Source organism: Anomaloglossus baeobatrachus, chromosome 5 (assembly GCF_048569485.1).
Source record: "Anomaloglossus baeobatrachus isolate aAnoBae1 chromosome 5, aAnoBae1.hap1, whole genome shotgun sequence".
NCBI classification, from domain to species: domain Eukaryota; kingdom Metazoa; phylum Chordata; class Amphibia; order Anura; family Aromobatidae; genus Anomaloglossus; species Anomaloglossus baeobatrachus.
In genome coordinates, this window is record NC_134357.1 from 369,922,914 (window position 1) to 369,945,206 (window position 22,293).

Below are 22,293 nucleotides of genomic sequence, written 5' to 3' on the forward strand. Positions count from 1 at the left end.
TGCTCCATCCGCCATGCTGCGCACTCCCAAACGTGCTCCATCCGCCATGCTGCGCACTCCCAAACGTGGTCCATCCGCCATGCTGCGCACTCCCAAACGTGCTCCATCCGCCATGCTGCGCACTCCCAAACGTGCTCCATCCGCCATACTGCGCACTCCCCATCGTGCACCATCCGGCATGCTGCGCACTCCCAAACGTGCTCCATCCGCCATGCTGCGCACTCCTAAACGTGCTCCATCCGCCATGCTGCGCACTTCCAAACGTGCTCCATCCGCCATGCTGCGCACTCCCAAACGTGCTCCATCCGCCATGCTGCGCGCTCCCAAACGTGGTCCATCCGCCATGCTGCGCACTCCCAAACGTGCTCCATCCGCCATGCTGCGCACTCCGAAACGTGCTCCAACCGCCATACTGCGCACTCCCAAACGTGCTCCATCCGCCATACTGCGCACTCCCCATCGTGCACCATCCGGCATGCTGCGCACTCCCAAACATGCTCCATCCGTCATGCTGCGCACTCCCAAACGTGCTCCATCCATCATGCTGCGCACTCCCAAACGTGCTCCATCCGCCATGCTGCGCACTCCCAAACGTGCTCCATCCGCCATGCTGCGCACCCCCCATCATGCTCCATCCGCTTAGGAGTGCGCAGCATGCCGGATGGTGCACGATGGGGAGTGCGCAGTATGGCGGATGGAGCACGTTTGGGAGTGCGCAGCATGGCGGATGGAGCACGTTTGGGAGTGCGCAGCATGGCGGATGGACCACGTTTGGGAGTGCGCAGCATGGCGGATGGACCACGTTTGGGAGTGCGCAGCATGGCGGATGGACCACGTTTGGGAGTGCGCAGCATGGGGGATGCAGCACGATGGGGAGTGCGCAGTATGGCGGATGGAGCACGTTTGCTCAGCCTCTCTCCTTCCAGCCTCCCTCAGCATCAGCCCCCCCCTCCCAGCCTTCCCCAAGATCAGCCTCTCTGCTCCCAGCCTCCTCCAGCACGCCGTGCTCCTCTGCCGACACTCACCCACACCCGATCGCATCCACTCACCCACACAACCGATCGCATCCACTCACCCACACAACCGATCGCATCCACTCACCCACACAACCGATCGCATCCACTCACACACACACCCGATCGCATACACTCACACACACACCCGATCGCATACACTCACACACACACCCGATCGCATACACTCACACACACACCCGATCGCATACACTCACACACACACCCGATCGCATACACTCACACACACACCCGATCGCATACACTCACACACACAGACACTGACGATATTGCACATACGCGCTGATACTCACAACATCCGGGGATATCACATGCTTCTGGCCATGTGATCCTCCGTCAGGTCCTGGAAGCTCACAGCACAATATCGCCGCCGAGAAGCAAGCGATATCCCAGGATGTTGTGAGTATGTGGATGCGATGTGATGTGTGTATGTGAGTGAGTGTGATCTGATTTGTGTGTGTGTGTGTGTGCTGTTATGTTATGTATGTTCTGCAGCTGCAGGACCTTGATGTGTGGATGCGATGTGATGTGTGTGTGAGTGTGAGCCGGTGTACACTGGTAACTATGATACACATCGGGTAACTAAGGGACCTTAGTTACCCGATGTGTATAATGGTTACCAGCTTTCACGGCCTCCGTTAAGATCCCAGCATCGCAAGGTTATGTCTGGCGCTGCCGGGATCCTGACGGAGCCGGTGTAGAAGCAAGCGATATCCCAGCATGTTGTGAGTGTGTGGATGTGATGTGTGAGAGTGAGTGTGAGAGTGAGTGTGATGTGTGTGTGTACTCACCTGGGAATCGGAGCCCCGTGTCAGTTGGGCCACAGCGAGCGTGCATTGCGTGAGGGGGCGGGGCCTGCAGAGAGCCGGGGCGAGAGGCCAATCCGTGTGGGGGGGCGGGGCCATGGCGAGCCCAGCGGCCAATCAGCTTTGTGTCACCGTAAGGACACAATTTCGGAGCATGACAGACAGACAGACAGATAGACAGACAGACAGACAGACAGACAGAATAAGGCAATTATATATATAGATATACACACATATATATATATATATATATATATATATATATATATATACATATACATATACACACACATACACACATACATATACACACACACACACATATACATATACACACATATACATATACACACATATACATATACACCAAAGCAGATCAAAATATGTAAATGATAAAAGTAAAACTTACCCAAGTTGTGTTCTTGACATGGGTCTTCACAATCCGTCATTTCTTCTCTCATATTTTCTACATTGGCTTTTTTGTCTTCATTACAGTGCTCCTCCATTCTAGCTTTTTTCAGTCTTTTCTCCAGAATGCTATCCTGTGTGCGTGTGCCATTACGGTCAGTGGCTCCATTCATTGACTGGTCAGATGTGTTGGATGGAGAAGAGAATAGGTTCACCGAACACTGAGACTCCTGACTACATACCATGGCTTCGCAAGGAAGATTGAAGCTAGTCTGAGTTTTGCCACTTGTGCTGCAGCTGCTAAACATTGCCAAGACACCACCACCTTGTTGCCTGGGTGAAGAACTAGCAGATGCATTTTTCTGGTCAGCATTAGTTGATGGATTGCCAAATAATGCATTAAAACATGGCAACTCCTCATCGCCACTGGACTCTTCTTCAGATGATTCTAACTTTTGCACTTTGCGCTTTCGCCTTTTTACAACTTGTGATTGTGTGACTGGAGATACTGAACAGTCATCTAATTGTAACTTCTTGCCATCACCAAAAACAAATGACTTTTCAGGAACAGCACAGCAACTTGTATCTACTTGGAGTATCTCAATACCGCTCATCAATCCATCAGGTGTATCGGAGTAAACTTCATGACGTTCGTCAGGACTGCTATTATGAGATACCGATCGTCCTAGCAGTTTTCCCGTCATAGACCCTTGAGAACTATTAGAAGAAGTCATTTGATTTACTTGCTCGTCATCAAAATTGTCCTTCTGGCAAAAATCGTCTCTTACTTCTTCATTTTCTCCTTGACCAATCCCACTTCTAGTGTCTCCTCGCATGGCTGCAGCAGGCTTTTGATGAGACACTACTGGGAACAGAGACATCGATTCAGTTTCTGACTGCAAAGGAGGTTCCTCAGTTTTACTTACAGCACCTCTTTTACCAGGATAACATTTTTCTAGGGGCTCCACATCTTTAATGTCATTAGGCTGGCCATTGGATGTTATTGTCGTATGTGCCATTAGGATATTGATTTTCTCAGAATTCTTGACAGAAATTTTGGAGGATAATCTTGACTTCTTTCTAGACCTCAAATTCTCTAAGAGCTCCGACTGAGTAACTTGAACACTCTTACATTGGCGTTCAGAATGAATGTCCTCATTACAAGGACTAGAAGATTTGTCAGTTTGATCTTTAGCCTCCTGTTCATTTGTTATATGGTTGCCAATATCAGAGATATCCATTAGGTCACAATCTCCCTTAGCAGCAGCTTCAGTGACTGGATCTAGTTTAAAGGACATCCGCTTAGCACTTTTGAAAGTCTTTAAGAGAAGCTCTGTGTCAAGGTCGGAGTCTTCCATTTCCTCTGTATTCGGCACTGGTATAGAAGAGGATGCATGGTGCATATGTGTCACATGTGAAGAATCACAATCCATTTGTGAACTTGCGCTTCCTTCAATTGTCACATTTTGGATTGCAATTGTCGACTTGCCATTAATTTCAGGACCATCGTCTTCTAACACAGCACAGGGTGCTTCATTTCTAATGTCCTTACTGATCATATCTGTGACCATCAGATTTGGAAAATCATTTTCTTTCAATAAACTAAGTCTCTTGCTCCGCCTGACATTTTTCTGGTTAACTTCATACCCTGGTTCAGTGCTACTTGGATAGCTGTCAATTTTGATTTCAGATACATGAGGAGGACTTTTCTGGTGGCCAGAGCCTACATCTCCTTTTATTAAGTGGAGAGATTGCATCATCTTTGTACGTTGGGTCTTCTCATTCTTCCTTTTCAAGGACTTAATTTGTTTCTTTGCTTTGCTTGGCGGAGCATCAGAAATGGTTTCTAAATCTTGACCAGCCTTCTCTATTTTATCAAGATCCAAAACGGAAACAATTGGTGCATTTAATTGATGGCCTTCCACATCCACGCCAAAATCGTCAACCACCACAGAACCATTGGAAATACGATGTGCATTTTGTTCCTTTTGTTCAACCTTCTTAATGAAGTGTTCAGGCTGGAGGCCACAACTTCTTTTCGGCTTTGAACTAGGTGGTTTGGGAACCGCATTTATTTTTACAGACTCCACAACACCATTTACATGCACATCAGCAACACAAGTTACGTTATTCACTTGATTTGGCTTTTTTTCTCTTTTGTATACTTTTCCAAATACCTTATCCTCAACACTTACAATATTCTTTTCAACAGCATTTAATACGACATGGAGATGAGACACAGTCATAATTTTGGTGTCATCAGACACGCTGGAACCATTATCAGATGCAGGTCTATCTTCTACATAAAAAATATCAGGTAGCATCTCTTCATCCTTTGAATGATTCTCCAAAAAGTCACCCGTCTTCAGAAGCCATTCATTCACTTTCTTAATACTTTTTTTCAGCCGATGCCTTGACACTTTGTAGGATGCATCCTTCTCACTACCCTGAGTGCTCGGCATGTTTTCAGGAGTAGAGTCATCTCTATCATATGGAAAATCAAGTGCAATCTTTAAAGTCTGATTTTCACTGTACTGTTCCCTTTCAAGCTGCATAGTGATATTGGGCTCTGTGAAGTTCATGTTTGTCACATCATCGAGTTTCATAAGTCCATTTTGTTTAGCCCCTTTTTCACCAAAATCCGGATCAGTTATTAAATGGTCTTTAACTGCTGAAGTTTTACTGGGTGATTCTTTCAGTGATCTCAAACTATCTATGGACAACAAATTGCTTCTTATGCTCTCAAAGTCTCTTTCGGAAAATCCATATTCCGCTATTAAAAAAAAAAAAGAAAAAAAAAGGCATTTTAATAAAAAAAAATATTAGTAATGTATATTATGTATAAATTCATGTTTTACCATATTTAAGATGCAATTACTACTAGGACTAAATGCAATAAGCTCTTGGCAGGGATAATGGTCTATACTAAATAACAGACTAGATTTATCTATTTTTTCACAACTATATGAAGGTTGCTTGGCCTAAGACTCACACCCAATAGGTTCAATAGATGCCTACAACTTATACAACTGTATGCTACATGATAACCTACTGCACACAGAGAAAAGCACTGAAAAAGTTACCATATTTTTCAGACTAGACTCGTTTTAGCAACATTTCTAAAGACCGGGAACCAGCTCCCTAATTATTAAAAGGGTTTTCCATTTTCAGAAATTCCCTCTTCCTTGGGGTAGTTTGCTTTTCGAAAAACAAATTGTACTTTACTCACCTTCCCTGGGTCCAGCACCAAGTTCCCACCGATGCTCCACAGTGACTGTTAATGGAGCTCAGCGGCTTTGCTCGAGTTGATGGTATGAACCACTGAGTTTACCGATTGACTGCAACAATGTCAACGTGACAGAATCACAAAATATGAGAGCAGTGGGGGAATCTCAAAACTGGACCAAGGATGGTTGAAGAAAGAAGAACTGTTTGCTTGTCTTAAAACAAACTGTAACCTGAGGACAAGGGTTTTCCGAAACTAGAAATCCATTTATAAAAGTACTTTGCCTGGCATAGGGAATAAGGATGACATGCAAGTTTTAACACTCACCTAGCCATCTAATTTCTCAAACCCCACATTAAAAGTCATCCCAAACAGCTAAATGCATCTCTAAAAGCCTCACACGATCTGCCAAGTAGCTCTTACACCGCACAGAGCCCGAGTGCATGTAGACCAGACATCTTACACCTACTCCCGGATTGTAGCAGGAGCTAGCTATTCTTAAAATGTAATCTTCAATACAGAAATGACACTCTTTGAGTGTTCGGTGCTCAGGTAGGGTCACGTAAAAATACGGAATCGATCACTCTTAGGTAAAAATTATATTTATCAGTGTCATCCAAGACCAGACCATCAGTCATTATCTAATATACTTTATTATTGTGTAACATATAGACATGAAGTAGTACAGTTGCATATACAGAGTACGCAGATAATGTGGTACAAAGCAGCATAATAACTAGTGATGAGTGAGCACTAAAATTCTCTGGTGCTCAGTACTCGATTCGAGCAATTTGTAATGCTTGGGTGTCCATCTCCATAAGAAACATATTGGAAATCAATGTCAAACTCGAGCATTTTTCTGGCAGATCCTCAGAGGAAGTCAGGAGGGTTTTCAGGGGTAAAAAAAAAAAAAAAAATTGCTGAAATGGATGGCGGCAGCACTCAAATGTAATGGGTACATGGGGGAAGACGCCTGGATACATCACGGACTCCCAGGTCGCTGCTGGTAACAATGTTGTCAGAGTGTTACTCCACTTTTACGGACTGACAAAACATTCCAAACTGAAGAGAAAATGGATTTAACAGGAATAAAGTGTTAGGAAACATTCTTTCCTCTATAATGGCTGTACATAAAGCAAATTTAACTATAGCGAAAACTCGCCTTCTCCACCCCTTAAGCTATGTTCACACATAGCATTGTTTGCACCATCATTGCTTTCAATTGTGAAAAACATTGCAAAGTGGTGAGTGGCGAATCCCAGGAGACAAGTGATCTCACACTCGGACACTCTGAGGAGCGAGTGTTTACATACCCATTGATTGATTCCGGCTTGTAATACTTGGGTACAATTCCATGTTAATGAATTCATAACTGAGGTCCTATCCATTAATCAGTAGACAGATAACATGGCGTATTACTGGTCTAAAAGTATTGCATAAGGACCACTTTTAAAAAAGTGATAGTGTGGGTATCACACTATTCTCAATGAGCCTGAAGTATTAGGTCACCCCAACTAAGTTCATGGTCTCTTTTTGCCTATAATAAACATGCTATTTTGTACTACCATATGTGCACACGCTATTTATAAATGCAAGCTGATGTACTACTTGATATATATGCAACATGCATACTGGCATCCCAGCGCGGTCCTGTCCCCCTTCCCCAGCGTGGACAACGGCTCTCTCGCCTTCCCGGCCAGTCAGCACTGGATGCTCCATCCCCGGTCCATGCTGTTGTCTCCCAGGGTCTGCGCATGCCGCACAGGCCTCCTGGGAGAGAACAGCAGACAGGCACCTTCCTCTTAATGGAGGTGCCTGGCCAACGAGTTCTATACGTTGCTACTTCTCAGATCCATAGTGCTGCTGCGGTTATTGTAATGTTGCTGATTCATATACGTGTTTTAATGTATTACAAGTCCGCTACTGCTGCTGCAATTATCCATGCTGGTCGATTGCATTGAATCTGCTGCCGCAAGTATCTACGCCAGCCGCCTACTACGATATCCGCTGCAACAAGTATTCATGTCAGCTGCTGCTCCTGCATCCATCCATCTCGACCGAATCCACAACACCGGCTTTTGCTGCTGTTTCTATTATCAGAGACTGTCAGTGTTCGTACCTCTGGGGACAGCTGTCGCAGCATCAATATTTCTGAGTTGCACCGGCCTCACACCTGCAGCACAACACACTCACCATCAGAGGCTCTTGTGAAAATCAGGTGTGGTTCCATAGCCAAGCCCCTTTAGGTTTTCTGTGTGCTGTGGCACAGTGGGTCTGCAACTCCCGTGCTCGCCCAGTGAGCATTACAGTATATACTGTATGTTAAACTGTATGATACAATTTAATAACGTATGTCTGATGAAGGTGAAGAACAGGTCGAGACATTCACACATATACTGGATTGGATGTATCTAATAAATATGATCACGTTAACCTAAGAGTGAGTGATAAGTATAGTTTAAAGAAGTGGTTCACTCATATTTATTATTAGCCACCACAATATGATGTTGAGAAACAGGGTTTCTCTCAAATATCTTGTGTTGCCAATTCTGCCTGTAAGTGGCGCTATTGCAGCCCGCTCCTTCCCATCGTCTGACCCCCGGGCCTCCGTGACCTCGGGGATCCGGTGAGGTCACGTCAACTTCCTGTTCACCTGAATCACTGTGCTGTGGGCGGCGTTTTTTACCACTCTTCACAGCCCAGCATCCCTCCTGCTTGCGCACGCTCTGCAGCGAAAGAGGAGTGAGCAGGGAGGTGCTGCGCTGTGATGCTTAGCTGTAATGAGCGGTGAAACTCTGCCCACAGCCCAGTTACTCACGGGGCCAGCCTCAGTTCACGTGACATCACCGGATCCTCGAGGTCACTGAGCCCTGGAGGTCAGGCGATGGGGAAGAGCGGACTGCAATAGCGCTGCTCACAGGCATTATTGGCAACACTAGGTATTTGAGAGAAACCTTGTTTCTCAAAATATCGTTGTGTCCAATAATGACTATGGGTGAACCACCTCTTTAAAAAGAACATTGAAAGAATTCAACAATTAACTGCTCTGGAGGCCACCACCCTTCTCCCAATACTTTGGTCGCCCCTTCCCCTAGTAATTTATAAATATAATGGAAGTCAATTGGGGATTCAAGCACTTTTCCTAAAGATTTCCCGGAAAAATGCTTGAGTCCCCATTAACTTCTATTATACTAGGGTGCTCGAGTCGCGCCCATCCGAATATCCAACAGATCTTAAAGAGTACCGAGCACCCGAGCATGCTGGTGCTCGCTCATCACTAGTGATGAGTAATAATGAGAAATAAACACATGGATAATGCATTGACCAAATGAAGAAAGATGTGCAAATAGCAATATAAAGTAATGACACCAGCTGAAATTATCAGTAATTAGAAAGCAACCCTGCCGCTTAGTGAAAAGTAATAACAGCTGGTCCACCTGACGGCCTATAAAAAGATATCACATAACAAAGGTGTCACACAAGAAACATCTCATGATGGATAAAACCAGTGAGCTGTCATTTCTCATTGATAATCATCACTACATTTATGGACATCTATGGTTTAATTTCTTTGCCAGTGTTTATTGGATGGGTTGTTACCAACATTTGTTGAGAAATTCATGGTAATAGTACCATTAGAAATAGATTTACTTAGAAAGTTGGTGACGGGTTCAATACTCATTTCACCCACTGTATATTCTAGGTTTTATCAGAACAGTCACATTTATCATACTCAGAAGAGAAATCTCTAAATTTCATTACTACAAGAAGAATAATGAAACAAAAGTAATTTTTTTATGCTATTTTGTTGCATTAGTCTCATAAAAGCAACTTTAAATGGGTCCCTGGGTCATATTTCAACCCGTTCTTTAATTAGAAAATGGCAAAAAATGTATTATGCAAAAAATATATCAATCGCAACGCTGCATTCAAAGTTAGCTTTAGTTAATCCGTGAGACGGCAGACTGAATTATGTACAGGCAATCATATCTTATAGTGCTTTAATCCCGATGAGGCATTTGGAGACACAATAAATCAGCAGGGGAAAGAGCAAGTGATATTTAATTTTTGCTGGAATCCTCGATAAAACTGACATCCTTGTTAAGAATGTTTCTAATATTGTGATGTTTCATTATGTATGAAAACATAATTATGGAGTTGACATCGCTTTAGACATAATGCAGGCGGTTTAAAAAATGGGAAACAGAGTTCACCGCAAAGTACAATTTCATCTGAGCTCTTAGAACGACATCATTTCCAGTCTCAAAATCACACTGGTCGGCTTATGGAAAAATGACTTATAGACGTCATTTACCACTTAACATTAATAAAGACCTCGTCATTTAAAGCGACAAAGTCTCATTACATTTAACTGCACCTCCCGCTAAAGTGAGCAGTCAGCAGCAGGAGAAACTGATCAAGCATGACTGGTACTACAGATGAAACGTTTCTTCACTAACAGCCTTGTTGATAAGCGGATGGCCTCTTCTGCTGCACATCACTCTACTAACTATACATGTACCAATCTCCACAAATCCCGCTCCATAGGGAAAAATCGCAGTGGTATACAAATTCATTCTTAGTCGTCATGCAGCTTTTGCAGTAAATATTTAATTTTCCTAATGATCCATTGGAAAGCAGCTGCGACTTTCACGATTGAGCCTCAACGCGCCTCCGTCTGTCAACCATCATCTGAGACCCTAAGGTTCGGAATTCCTTGTAATCTGTTTAATGCATGGTGAAAGGAAAACAAAAAAGGTCTTCAATTGATTTTGCAAAAAAAAAGTAATTTTCTTCTGCAGCATGCATGTAGTCCGATACATAGCAAGCTGCTCAGAGTAATACATTGCGAACCTCATCATGTAGGCTCCCTTCTTGGGTGTCCATTCCCTCCGGTCTTCTTCAAATCATATCTAATCCCAATTCTGACTATTAGAATTGAGTTTAGAGTAATTTATCCCATGCACATAACTACTAAAACAGGTACTGAAGAAATTGCAGGCACTTTGCAGAACAAGCTGACAACTCCATATCTTTTTGGGATGTTTATATCGCGTCTCACCCTCATGTCAGTGTCTCTGTTGGGAATTCTGTATGGAGACCTGGAAAACAAGATTCAGGTGTATACGCTGACGGGGTAATTGACTAAGGCCACGTGCACACATTGAGTATTTGGTGAGCTTTTTACCTCAATATTTTTAAGGCAAAACTAGCAGTGGTGCCCGTGTTTCTATTATACTTTTCATCTGATTGCTCCACTCCTGGTTTTGGCTACAAATACTGAGGTAAAAAACTCACCAAATACTGAATGTGTGCTTACCGATGCAGATGGAGTCGCTGTGCACTCGGTCGGATATCATGGTCAGCTGCATACGCCTACCTAACGAGGTTTTCCTACAAACAAACTTAATTTCAAAGTTAATTTTAATCAATGGCTCTTAGAATAATAATTTATACAATTGGATGGGTTAAAAAAACGTTCCTGTGCTGAGATAATCTTATATATGTGCCTGCTATGTGCTGTGTAATGTCCGTGTCTGACCGTACAGGAACGTGGTCTGATCATACCACATCTCCTGTGCTGGGGAGGTTGCAAATGAAAGTGTGCGGATATCACAGCACGGGATCGTATTTAATTAATTTTGTGAGGTAAAACATTTCCCTGCACGTTTTTAAAAAAATAATTTTACCTCATAGAAAGAATAATTTGTAATCCAAGCTGTAATATTTATATGCTTTATTACTTCCTCCATAGCCCAAGAGATGTGGTATGATCAGACCATGATCCTGTACGGTGAGACACGGCCATTACACAGTACATAACAGGAGCACATATACAAGATTATCTGAGCACAGGAACATTTTTTTTAAATACATTAAATTGAATAAATTAGTATTATTCTAAGATCTATGGATCAAATTCAAAATGAACTTTGTTCATGAGAAAAGCCCTTTAACCCCTTCAGCCCCAAGCCTATTTTGACCCTAAAGACCAGGCGATTTTTTGCAATTTTGACCAGTGTCACTTTATGAGGTTATAACTCTGGAACGCTTCAGCGGATCCCGGTGATTCTGAGATTGTTTTTTCGTGACATATTGGGCTTCATGTTAGTGGTAAATTTAGGCCGATATTTTTTGCATTTCTTTGTGAAAAAAACGGAAATTTCGCGAAAATTTTGAAAATTTTGTAATTTTCAAACTTTGAATTTTTATGCTCTAAAACCAACGAGACATATGACACAAAATAATTAATAAATAACATTTCCCACATGTCTATTTTACATCAGAACAATTTTGGGGAAAAAAAAAAAAAATTTAAGGAAGTTATAGGGGTTCAAAGTTTATGAGCAATTTCTCATTTTTACAACAAAATTTACAAAGCCACTTTTTTTAGGGACCACATCACATTTGAAACGATTTTGAAAGGTCTACATGACAAAGAACACCCAAAAGTGACACCATTCCAAAAACGGCACCCCTCAGGCTACTCAAAACCACATTCAAGAAGGTTATTAACCCTTCAGGTGCTTCACAGTAACTAAAGCAATGTGGAAGGAAAAAATGAACATTTTACTTTTTGCAACAAAAATGTTAATTTAGCCTCATATATTGCATATTCACAAGGGTAGCAGGATTAAATGAACCCCCAAAATTTGTTGGGCAATTTCTACTGAACACGCAGAAACCTCATATGTGGCGAAAAACCACTGTTTGGGCGCACGGCAGGACTCGGAAGGGAAGGAGCGCCATTTGACTTTTTTCAACAGAAAATTAGCTGGAATCGTTAGCCTCACCATGTTGCGTTTGGAGAGCCCCTGAGGTGCCGAAACAGTGGAGCTCCCCCACATGTGACCCCATTTTGAAAACTAGACCCCTCATGGAATTTATCTAGATGTTTATTGAGCACTTTGAGCCTCTGGGGGCTTCACAAAAGTTAATAGAGTTGAGCTGTGAAAATAAAAAAAAAAATTTTTACCACAAAATTGTTACTTCAACCAGGTAGCTTTTTTTTCACAAGGGTATCAGGAAAAATTGCACCATAAAATGTATTGTGCAATTTCTCCTGAGTACACAGACACCTCATATGTGGTGGAAATAAAATGTTTGGGCGCACAGCAGGGCTCGGAAGGCAAGGAGCGTCATTTGACGTTTCAAACGCAAAATTGTCTGGGATAATTAGCGTATTCCATGTTGCGTTTGGAGACCCCCTGAGGTGCCGAAACAGTGGAGCTCCCCCACATGTGACCCCATTTTGGAAACTAGACCCCCATGGCATAGAAAAAAAAAAACAGCGGAAGATAGGGGGGGGGCGGCAGATGGGGCGGCAGCGGCATATAAAGGGAGCATCTGTGATTGTGAGACGGCGGCTGGGATAGGGTGGGGGCGGATGGGAGAGGGCGCAGTGGATGCAGGAGCGGCAGAGGATGGGGGGAGGGAGCGGGTGGGGGGGAATGGGTGGGAAGGGGAGTGGGAGGTGAGATTGGGGATAGTTACCCTACAGGATGGATCTAGGCAGCTGGATCACAGGAGATGAAGGAGGCAGCAGATCGGGGAGGGTGAGAGGTGGGGGAGGGAGCGCAGCGCAGATCACGGAGAAGACAGGTGAGCAGAGCACAGATCACGGGGGTGAGAGGTGAGAGAGCGCAGATCACGGGGGTGACAGGTGAGGGAGCGCAGATCACGGGGGTGAGAGGTGGAGGGAGAGTGGACAGCAGATCACGGGGGTGACAGGGGAGGGAGCGCAGATCACGAGGGTGACAGGGGAGGGAGCGCACATCACGAGGGTGACAGGGGAGGGAGCGCACATCACGAGGGTGACAGGGGAGGGAGCGCACATCACGAGGGTGACAGGGGAGGGAGCGCACATCACGAGGGTGACAGGGGAGGGAGCGCACATCACGTCGGTGACAGGGGAGGGAGCGCACATCACGTCGGTGACAGGGGAGGGAGCGCACATCACGTCGGTGACAGGGGAGGGAGCGCACATCACGTCGGTGACAGGGGAGGGAGCGCACATCACGTCGGTGACAGGGGAGGGAGCGCACATCACGTCGGTGACAGGGGAGGGAGCGCACATCACGTCGGTGACAGGGGAGGGAGCGCACATCACGTCGGTGACAGGGGAGGGAGCGCACATCACGTCGGTGACAGGGGAGGGAGCGCACATCACGTCGGTGACAGGGGAGGGAGCGCACATCACGTCGGTGACAGGGGAGGGAGCGCACATCACGTCGGTGACAGGGGAGGGAGCGCACATCACGTCGGTGACAGGGGAGGGAGCGCACATCACGTCGGTGACAGGGGAGGGAGCGCACATCACGTCGGTGACAGGGGAGGGAGCGCACATCACGTCGGTGACAGGGGAGGGAGCGCACATCACGTCGGTGACAGGGGAGGGAGCGCACATCACGTCGGTGACAGGGGAGGGAGCGCACATCACGTCGGTGACAGGGGAGGGAGCGCACATCACGTCGGTGACAGGGGAGGGAGCGCACATCACGGCGGTGACAGGGGAGGGAGCGCACATCACGGCGGTGACAGGGGAGGGAGCGCACATCACGGCGGTGACAGGGGAGGGAGCGCACATCACGGCGGTGACAGGGGAGGGAGCACACATCACGGCGGTGACAGGGGAGGGAGCGCACATCACGGCGGTGACAGGGGAGGGAGCGCACATCACGGCGGTGACAGGGGAGGGAGCGCACATCACGGCGGTGACAGGGGAGGGAGCGCACATCACGGCGGTGACAGGGGAGGGAGCGCACATCACGGCGGTGACAGGGGAGGGAGCGCACATCACGGCGGTGACAGGGGAGGGAGCGCACATCACGGCGGTGACAGGGGAGGGAGCGCACATCACGGCGGTGACAGGGGAGGGAGCGCACATCACGGCGGTGACAGGGGAGGGAGCGCACATCACGGCGGTGACAGGGGAGGGAGCGCACATCACGGCGGTGACAGGGGAGGGAGCGCACATCACGGCGGTGACAGGGGAGGGAGCGCACATCACGGCGGTGACAGGGGAGGGAGCGCACATCACGGCGGTGACAGGGGAGGGAGCGCACATCACGGCGGTGACAGGGGAGGGAGCGCACATCACGGCGGTGACAGGGGAGGGAGCGCACATCACGGCGGTGACAGGGGAGGGAGCGCACATCACGGCGGTGACAGGGGAGGGAGCGCACATCACGGCGGTGACAGGGGAGGGAGCGCACATCACGGCGGTGACAGGGGAGGGAGCGCACATCACGGCGGTGACAGGGGAGGGAGCGCACATCACGGCGGTGACAGGGGAGGGAGCGCACATCACGGCGGTGACAGGGGAGGGAGCGCACATCACGGCGGTGACAGGGGAGGGAGCGCACATCACGGCGGTGACAGGGGAGGGAGCGCACATCACGGCGGTGACAGGGGAGGGAGCGCACATCACGGCGGTGACAGGGGAGGGAGCGCACATCACGGCGGTGACAGGGGAGGGAGCGCACATCACGGCGGTGGCAGGGGAGGGAGCGCACATCACGGCGGTGGCAGGGGAGGGAGCGCACATCACGGCGGTGGCAGGGGAGGGAGCGCACATCACGGCGGTGACAGGGGAGGGAGCGCACATCACGGCGGTGACAGGGGAGGGAGCGCACATCACGGCGGTGACAGGGGAGGGAGCGCACATCACGGCGGTGACAGGGGAGGGAGCGCACATCACGGCGGTGACAGGGGAGGGAGCGCACATCACGGCGGTGACAGGGGAGGGAGCGCACATCACGGCGGTGACAGGGGAGGGAGCGCACATCACGGCGGTGACAGGGGAGGGAGCGCACATCACGGCGGTGACAGGGGAGGGAGCGCACATCACGGCGGTGACAGGGGAGGGAGCGCACATCACGGCGGTGACAGGGGAGGGAGCGCACATCACGGCGGTGACAGGGGAGGGAGCGCACATCACGGCGGTGACAGGGGAGGGAGCGCACATCACGGCGGTGACAGGGGAGGGAGCGCACATCACGGCGGTGACAGGGGAGGGAGCGCACATCACGGCGGTGACAGGGGAGGGAGCGCACATCACGGCGGTGACAGGGGAGGGAGCGCACATCACGGCGGTGACAGGGGAGGGAGCGCACATCACGGCGGTGACAGGGGAGGGAGCGCACATCACGGCGGTGACAGGGGAGGGAGCGCACATCACGGCGGTGACAGGGGAGGGAGCGCACATCACGGCGGTGACAGGGGAGGGAGCGCACATCACGGCGGTGACAGGGGAGGGAGCGCACATCACGGCGGTGACAGGGGAGGGAGCGCACATCACGGCGGTGACAGGGGAGGGAGCGCACATCACGGCGGTGACAGGGGAGGGAGCGCACATCACGGCGGTGACAGGGGAGGGAGCGCACATCACGGCGGTGACAGGGGAGGGAGCGCACATCACGGCGGTGACAGGGGAGGGAGCGCACATCACGGCGGTGACAGGGGAGGGAGCGCACATCACGACGGTGACAGGGGAGGGAGCGCACATCACGGCGGTGACAGGGGAGGGAGCGCACATCACGGCGGTGACAGGGGAGGGAGCGCACATCACGGCGGTGACAGGGGAGGGAGCGCACATCACGGCGGTGACAGGGGAGGGAGCGCACATCACGGCGGTGACAGGGGAGGGAGCGCACATCACGGCGGTGACAGGGGAGGGAGCGCACATCACGGCGGTGACAGGGGAGGGAGCGCACATCACGGCGGTGACAGGGGAGGGAGCGCACATCACGGCGGTGACAGGGGAGGGAGCGCACATCACGGCGGTGACAGGGGAGGGAGCGCACATCACGGCGGTGACAGGGGAGGGAGCGCACATCACGGCGGTGACAGGGGAGGGAGCGCACATCACGGCGGTGACAGGGGAGGGAGCGCACATCACGGCGGTGACAGGGGAGGGAGCGCACATCACGGCGGTGACAGGGGAGGGAGCGCACATCACGGCGGTGACAGGGGAGGGAGCGCACATCACGGCGGTGACAGGGGAGGGAGCGCACATCACGGCGGTGACAGGGGAGGGAGCGCACATCACGGCGGTGACAGGGGAGGGAGCGCACATCACGGCGGTGACAGGGGAGGGAGCGCACATCACGGCGGTGACAGGGGAGGGAGCGCACATCACGGCGGTGACAGGGGAGGGAGCGCACATCACGGCGGTGACAGGGAAGGGAGCGCACAGCACGGCGGTGACAGGGGAGGGAGCGCACATCACGGCGGTGACAGGGGAGGGAGCGCACATCACGGCGGTGACAGGGGAGGGAGCGCACATCACGGCGGTGACAGGGGAGGGGACGGGTAGCTGACCACGGGGGTGAGAGGGGGGGGAGCGTGCAGCACATCACGTAGTGGAGGGGACGAGCAGCACATCACCTAGGGGAGGGGGCGAGCAGCACATCACGGAGGGGAGGGGGCGAGCAGCACATCACGGAGGGGAGGGGGCGAGCAGCACATCACGGAGGGGAGGGGGCGAGCAGCACATCACGGAGGGGAGGGGGCGAGCAGCACATCACGGAGGGGAGGGGGCGAGCAGCACATCAGGGAGGGGAGGGGGCGAGCAGCACATCACGGAGGGGAGGGGGTGAGCAGCACATCACGGAGGGGAGGGGGCGAGCAGCACATCACGGAGGGGAGGGGCCGGGCAGCAGATCGGAGGGAGCGGTGGCACTATGACAGATGGAGGAGGACAGGGTGCACGATCCCTGTCCTCCTCCATCTGTCATAGTGCCACCGCTCCCTCCGATCTGCTGCACGGAGGTGAGGGGCCGGGCAGCAGATTGGGGGGAGCGGTGGCACTGTGGCAGATGGAGGGCGGCGGCGGCAGCGGATCGGGAGGTGTGGGGGTGAGGGTGCGGGCAGGAGATCAGGGAGACAGGTGGCAGATCGCGGAGGGCAGCGGCGGCGGATCGGGACGCTTTTCGTACAGTGCAATGGCAGCGCGGCAACTTCCGGGTCCCATGCTCCGGTCTCATAACAGCATGGGACCGGAGCTTGTCGCCCTGCCATTGCACTGTGTACACTCACTGTGCTCAGTGTGCTGGCGTGCTGCAGGGACAAGTGAAGCTGATGGGGGCGGTCACCGGCAACAGGTCCACTGTGATTGGAGAAATCGGTCACAAGGCCGATCTCTCCAATCAGAGCATTGGAGCTGGGGGAGGGTGATCCAGTGAGGTCACCCAGCTCCAGCCAATGGCCAGTGCTACAGCTGCACTGGCCAGGGCTGGATTTCAATGTTTCAGTCATTTTAAATGGCTGGAACATTACAGTGGCTGTGATTGGTTGAGCGGCGTTCGTCAGCCAATCACAGCCTCCGTAGGTCCGGGGAGGAGGCACCACCCCTCCTAAGGTCAGGAACAGGTCCCCTCCTCCCCGAATCTGCGTTTTTTGTTAACATATTGCAGTCACCGGAGGCTCCGGTGCCGCGATTCCGCCTTGACGGAAAGATCCGTCCTTGGTCGTTAAGGCCCAGGGCACAAGGACGGATCTTTCCGTCCATGGTCGTGAAGGGGTTAACACTAGAACTACTGAGGTAGTCATTTTGACTACTTTGCACTATGTATTTCTATATAGATATCACGAGTCCAGTAGTTCTAGTGTTAAGGCGGGCTCCAAAACACAGGCAACCTCATCTTGGAGCCCACCTAAAATGTGTATATAGAGCTGAAAATTAAGTCTAAGGCTATGTGCCCACGGGAGCTTGTATCTGCGAATACATCCGCAGGTACGGCCGCAGGTTTACCGCAGCTGCCCGCCGGCATCCGCAGCAATTTTTAGCTGTGGTAGTACAGCGGAATAGCTGCGATAAATCTGCGGACATTCATGCGACTTACCTGCGGACGTCCCGGCCTCTATCTCCATAGTGGAGAGCCGGGATTTCCGCAGGTAATTCCGCAGGAATAATTGACATGCAGTTATGTGCGGCTGCGGGACATCCGCAGCATATTCCGCAGCGTGGACACAGACACTCCCCAAGTCCCTTAGGATAACATGGGGAGTGTCTGTACTTGCTGAAACCTGTGGATTTATCTGGAAAATCCAGATAAATCCGCAGGTTTTCCGCGGCAAGATCCACAGAAACCATCTCCCGTGGGCACATAGCCTAACAGCACACAGTGACTCAAGCCTAACAGTACACAGTGACTCAATGTGAATTATTACAGCCAATGGTCCCATCAGTGCATTTGGCCTGAATCCTGTTTTTCCAGGGTTTCAGAAGTAAGCCCTGATGGAGCCAATGTGAGGGCAAAACACAATGTGAACATAGCCTAATTCATTTCTTTGTCATGTCACGGTCTCATCAGCCCATACACACAATGATCACTAATTCTATTAACATCAATGGAATCATGATTTTTTTCTTCAATTTCAAGAAAACCTCTTTTTTCCTCTCGACCTCTACTCCAAAGAAGCTTAAAGGGAACCTGTCAGCAGAAATTTCGCCTTAAACCTAACAGATTCCCCCTCTGCAGCTCCTGGGCTGCATTCTAGAAAGGTCCCTGTTAGTATTGTGCCCCCTTTCTGACCCAAAAAAAAGAGTTTATATCGAGGTACCTTTTTGGCTTCTGATTCTCTAAATGTGTCACGGGGGCGGGCTGCCTGATGTCCGTTATTCTGCCCCCTGTTCCTGTATGCCGCCCCCATCGCCGATTTCTATACTTCTGGACGCCGCCCACTGCTCCAGCCATCCCCGCGCATGCCCAGTGCTCATCTCTCGTGGATGAGCACTGTGCCCAGTGTCACCGGTGGTGACGTGCGCGCAGGGTTTAGATTATGGGCGGTGCTGTGATGTTAATTACCAAGCAACCGCCCATAATCGCGGGACCGCGCATTCCCCCTCGGCCTGCTTCTTTCTGCGCAAGCGCGCTGCAGCTGAACTCCTCCTGATCGGTGTAGTCACTGCTCCGCGCTCCTCCCATCTATTTCCTGCCTCAGGGCAAGATGGGAAGGAGGTGACGTGAGTTCAGCTGCAGCGCGCTTGCGCAGAAAGCAGGCCGAGGGGGAATGCGCGGTCCCGCGATTATGGGCGGTTGCTTGGTAATTAACATCACAGCACCGCCCATAATCTAAACCCTGCGCGCACGTCACCACCGGTGACACTGGGCACAGTGCTCATCCACGAGAGATGAGCACTGGGCATGCGCGGGGATGGCTGGAGCAGTGGGCGGCGTCCAGAAGTATAGAAATCGGCGATGGGGGCGGCATACAGGAACAGGGGGCAGAATAACGGCCATCAGGCAGCCCGCCCCCGTGACACATTTAGAGAATCAGAAGCCAAAAAAGGTACCTCGATATAAACTCTTTTTTTGGGTCAGAAAGGGGGCACTATAATAACAGGGACCTTTCTAGAATGCAGCCCAGGAGCTGCAGAGGGGGAATCTGTTAGGTTTTAGTCGAAATTTCTGCTGACAGGTTCCCTTTAATGTAAATCATAATATAGCTATTGCCCAGTAAGATGATTTGATTTTAATGTGTTGACTGTCTGTAACTTTAGGATATACAATCCCACTGGAGAGAGTAATGTTTTGAAGTTGAATACTAAAACCGAGATATAAATTTTAATTGGTGTACCCCCATCATAATAAAAAAGGTACCGATCCTCAATCATAGCTAACAGAAACTTTACCAAAATGGCATCATAACATACCTAGATCAGAGGCTGCCACATCTTCTGCCTCCAGTTTAGAAGAAGTATGATCATTTCCTCCACTGGGCGTCAAGCGGTCTTCTTTGTTTTCAGGTTCGAAAGATAAACTGGGTTCACTTAACATGGACGGCTGATCACCACCACTTCTATCAAAACAAGACAAAACATTAAGATTTAGACAATTAAAAGGTTTTGTCTCAATTTCTTAAAGGGGTAAACTCGCAACGGCTTTTAAAAACAAGACACTTTGCAATCAACTTTTTAAAAGCAATCCTCTACATTTTCAATAGCGGAGGTATTTCTAATTCTATTGTTTACTTGTTGTTAGCCATCTACTAGGTAAGCGGTGCAATGCTTACAAGCTCTTTCCCATAGAGCTTGCAACTGCTGTTCCTTAGCTAGTAAGAGTATCCAGATAGCTTTAGTGCTCATGCATTCCTCCTATATTGTAAATGTAAAGCGGCACCTTCTTGGAACATCAGAGAGCAGTCAGTTGGAGACTAGAGGTACTACCACCTTGGAGAACTCTTTTTTTTCATCCGATTTGCAGATCAAACTAACCCATTCAAACAAATGGGTATATTCCAAAAACGGACATTACAAAAGAAAAACAGATATCTGAATGAAGCCTCAAAGGGAATCTGTCAGCCGTTTTTGCTGCCTTATCTGAGCGTGCTATGATGTAGGGACAGATGTATCTCTTACTGGGCTGCTTGCTTAAAGGGGTTGTCCGGCTTATTTTGACTTTTTTTATTATATCAGTATTGGGTTACATTGGGGCAGGTAAGTAGATAGTGACTACCTACCTGGCCTGCTGTCAGCCCCTCTCCCCCGGCTCAGAGCGGTCATGTGACCGCTCCTGCCGTGATTTTGCAGTTTCCTGTGAGGTCACGACGATTGGGCATGCGCTTATGCTGCCTTGTCGACGGGCATCACAGCCGACATCATGTAGCCGCCCTGCTGGGCAGGTACATGGCGGCGGAGTCACCGTCCCCCCTCCCCCATATTCCATAATGCAGGGGTCTCGCTACCTGTATGCTGCATGCAGTCCCTGATGCAGCGGCGTGCAGGCAGTGTCCCCTTGCTGATCGCGGCCTGTGCAGTCAGCGCTGAATAGCAGATGACAGATTCCCGGGCGCTCTGCAGATGGGAGCTCTGTATACAGTGATGATCATCTGCTGGCTAAATCAGAGACCAGCAGCGGATTATTGCAGTAGCGTATACAGAGTTCGGCTCTGCAGAGCAGAGCTCTGTATACAGCTATGATCAGCCGCCGGCTAATCAGAGGCCAGCAGCTGATCACTGGCGAAGCTGCATAGGAGCGTGTCCCTGCAGTGCCTGGAAATCAGTCCTCTGCAGGGGGCCGTGCAGCCAGCGCTTTATAGCAGAGGCCGCGATCAGCAAGGAGGGGGCTGCAGCCGCAAGAGGCAGAACACAGGGCACCGAGAGAACGAGGACAGGTGAGATGGATTTGTGCGGGTTTTTTTCTGTGTGTGTGAAGAATGGCAGACTAGGGGGCAATTCTACAGGAGAGAGCATTACTACCAGAAGAGGAGCCCAAGGGGATTTTACTACATTATGGGCACAAGGAAAGGGGACATTACTATAGAATAGGGACAGGGATGGGCACAGTACTATATTATGGGGACAGGGATGGGCACAGTATATAGTATAGAGACAGGGATGGGCACAGTACTATATTATGGGGACAGGGATGGGCACAGTATATAGTATAGAGAGAGGGATGGGCACAGTACTATATTATGGGGACAAGGATGGGCACATTACTGTAGTATGGGGACAGGGATGGGCACATTACTGTAGTATAGGGACAGGGATGGGCACAGTACTACAGTATGGGGACAGGGAAATTGGACATTACTACATTATATGTGCGGTGGATGTGAGGATCACTGCTCTGTACTACCAATGATTGACTATACAGAGCAGTGATATCTTATCTGTGATCACACAATCACCGCACATAAAATGTAGTAATGGTCAGTGCTGGGGTAGAATATTGACAGGGAATGTGTGGGCAGAGGGCGGGGCTGGCAGGGGGCGGGGCTGGACAGTGAGGCCGGGCGGTGCCAGCTCTGACTGAGGTTCGGCATAGGAAGATGTCATGTTTGGTTGAGCTGAATGTAAACAAAGAGCTGC

The 22,293-nt window shown here is 49.9% G+C and overlaps 1 protein-coding gene across 2 annotated transcripts in view; it reads right to left on the reverse strand.

Moving 5' to 3' along the window:
* The window catches only part of BRCA1 (BRCA1 DNA repair associated), a 238,841-nt gene that overhangs the window by 114,751 nt on the left and 101,797 nt on the right, over positions 1-22,293 (reverse strand). For both annotated transcript variants that reach the window (XM_075349979.1, XM_075349978.1), the window contains exons 9-10: positions 20,134-20,279; positions 2,250-5,021 (exon numbers count right to left, since the gene is read on the reverse strand). In XM_075349979.1, coding sequence (XP_075206094.1) covers positions 2,250-5,021; positions 20,134-20,279 — 2,918 coding nt within the window. The remainder of the gene's footprint in view (positions 1-2,249; positions 5,022-20,133; positions 20,280-22,293) is intronic.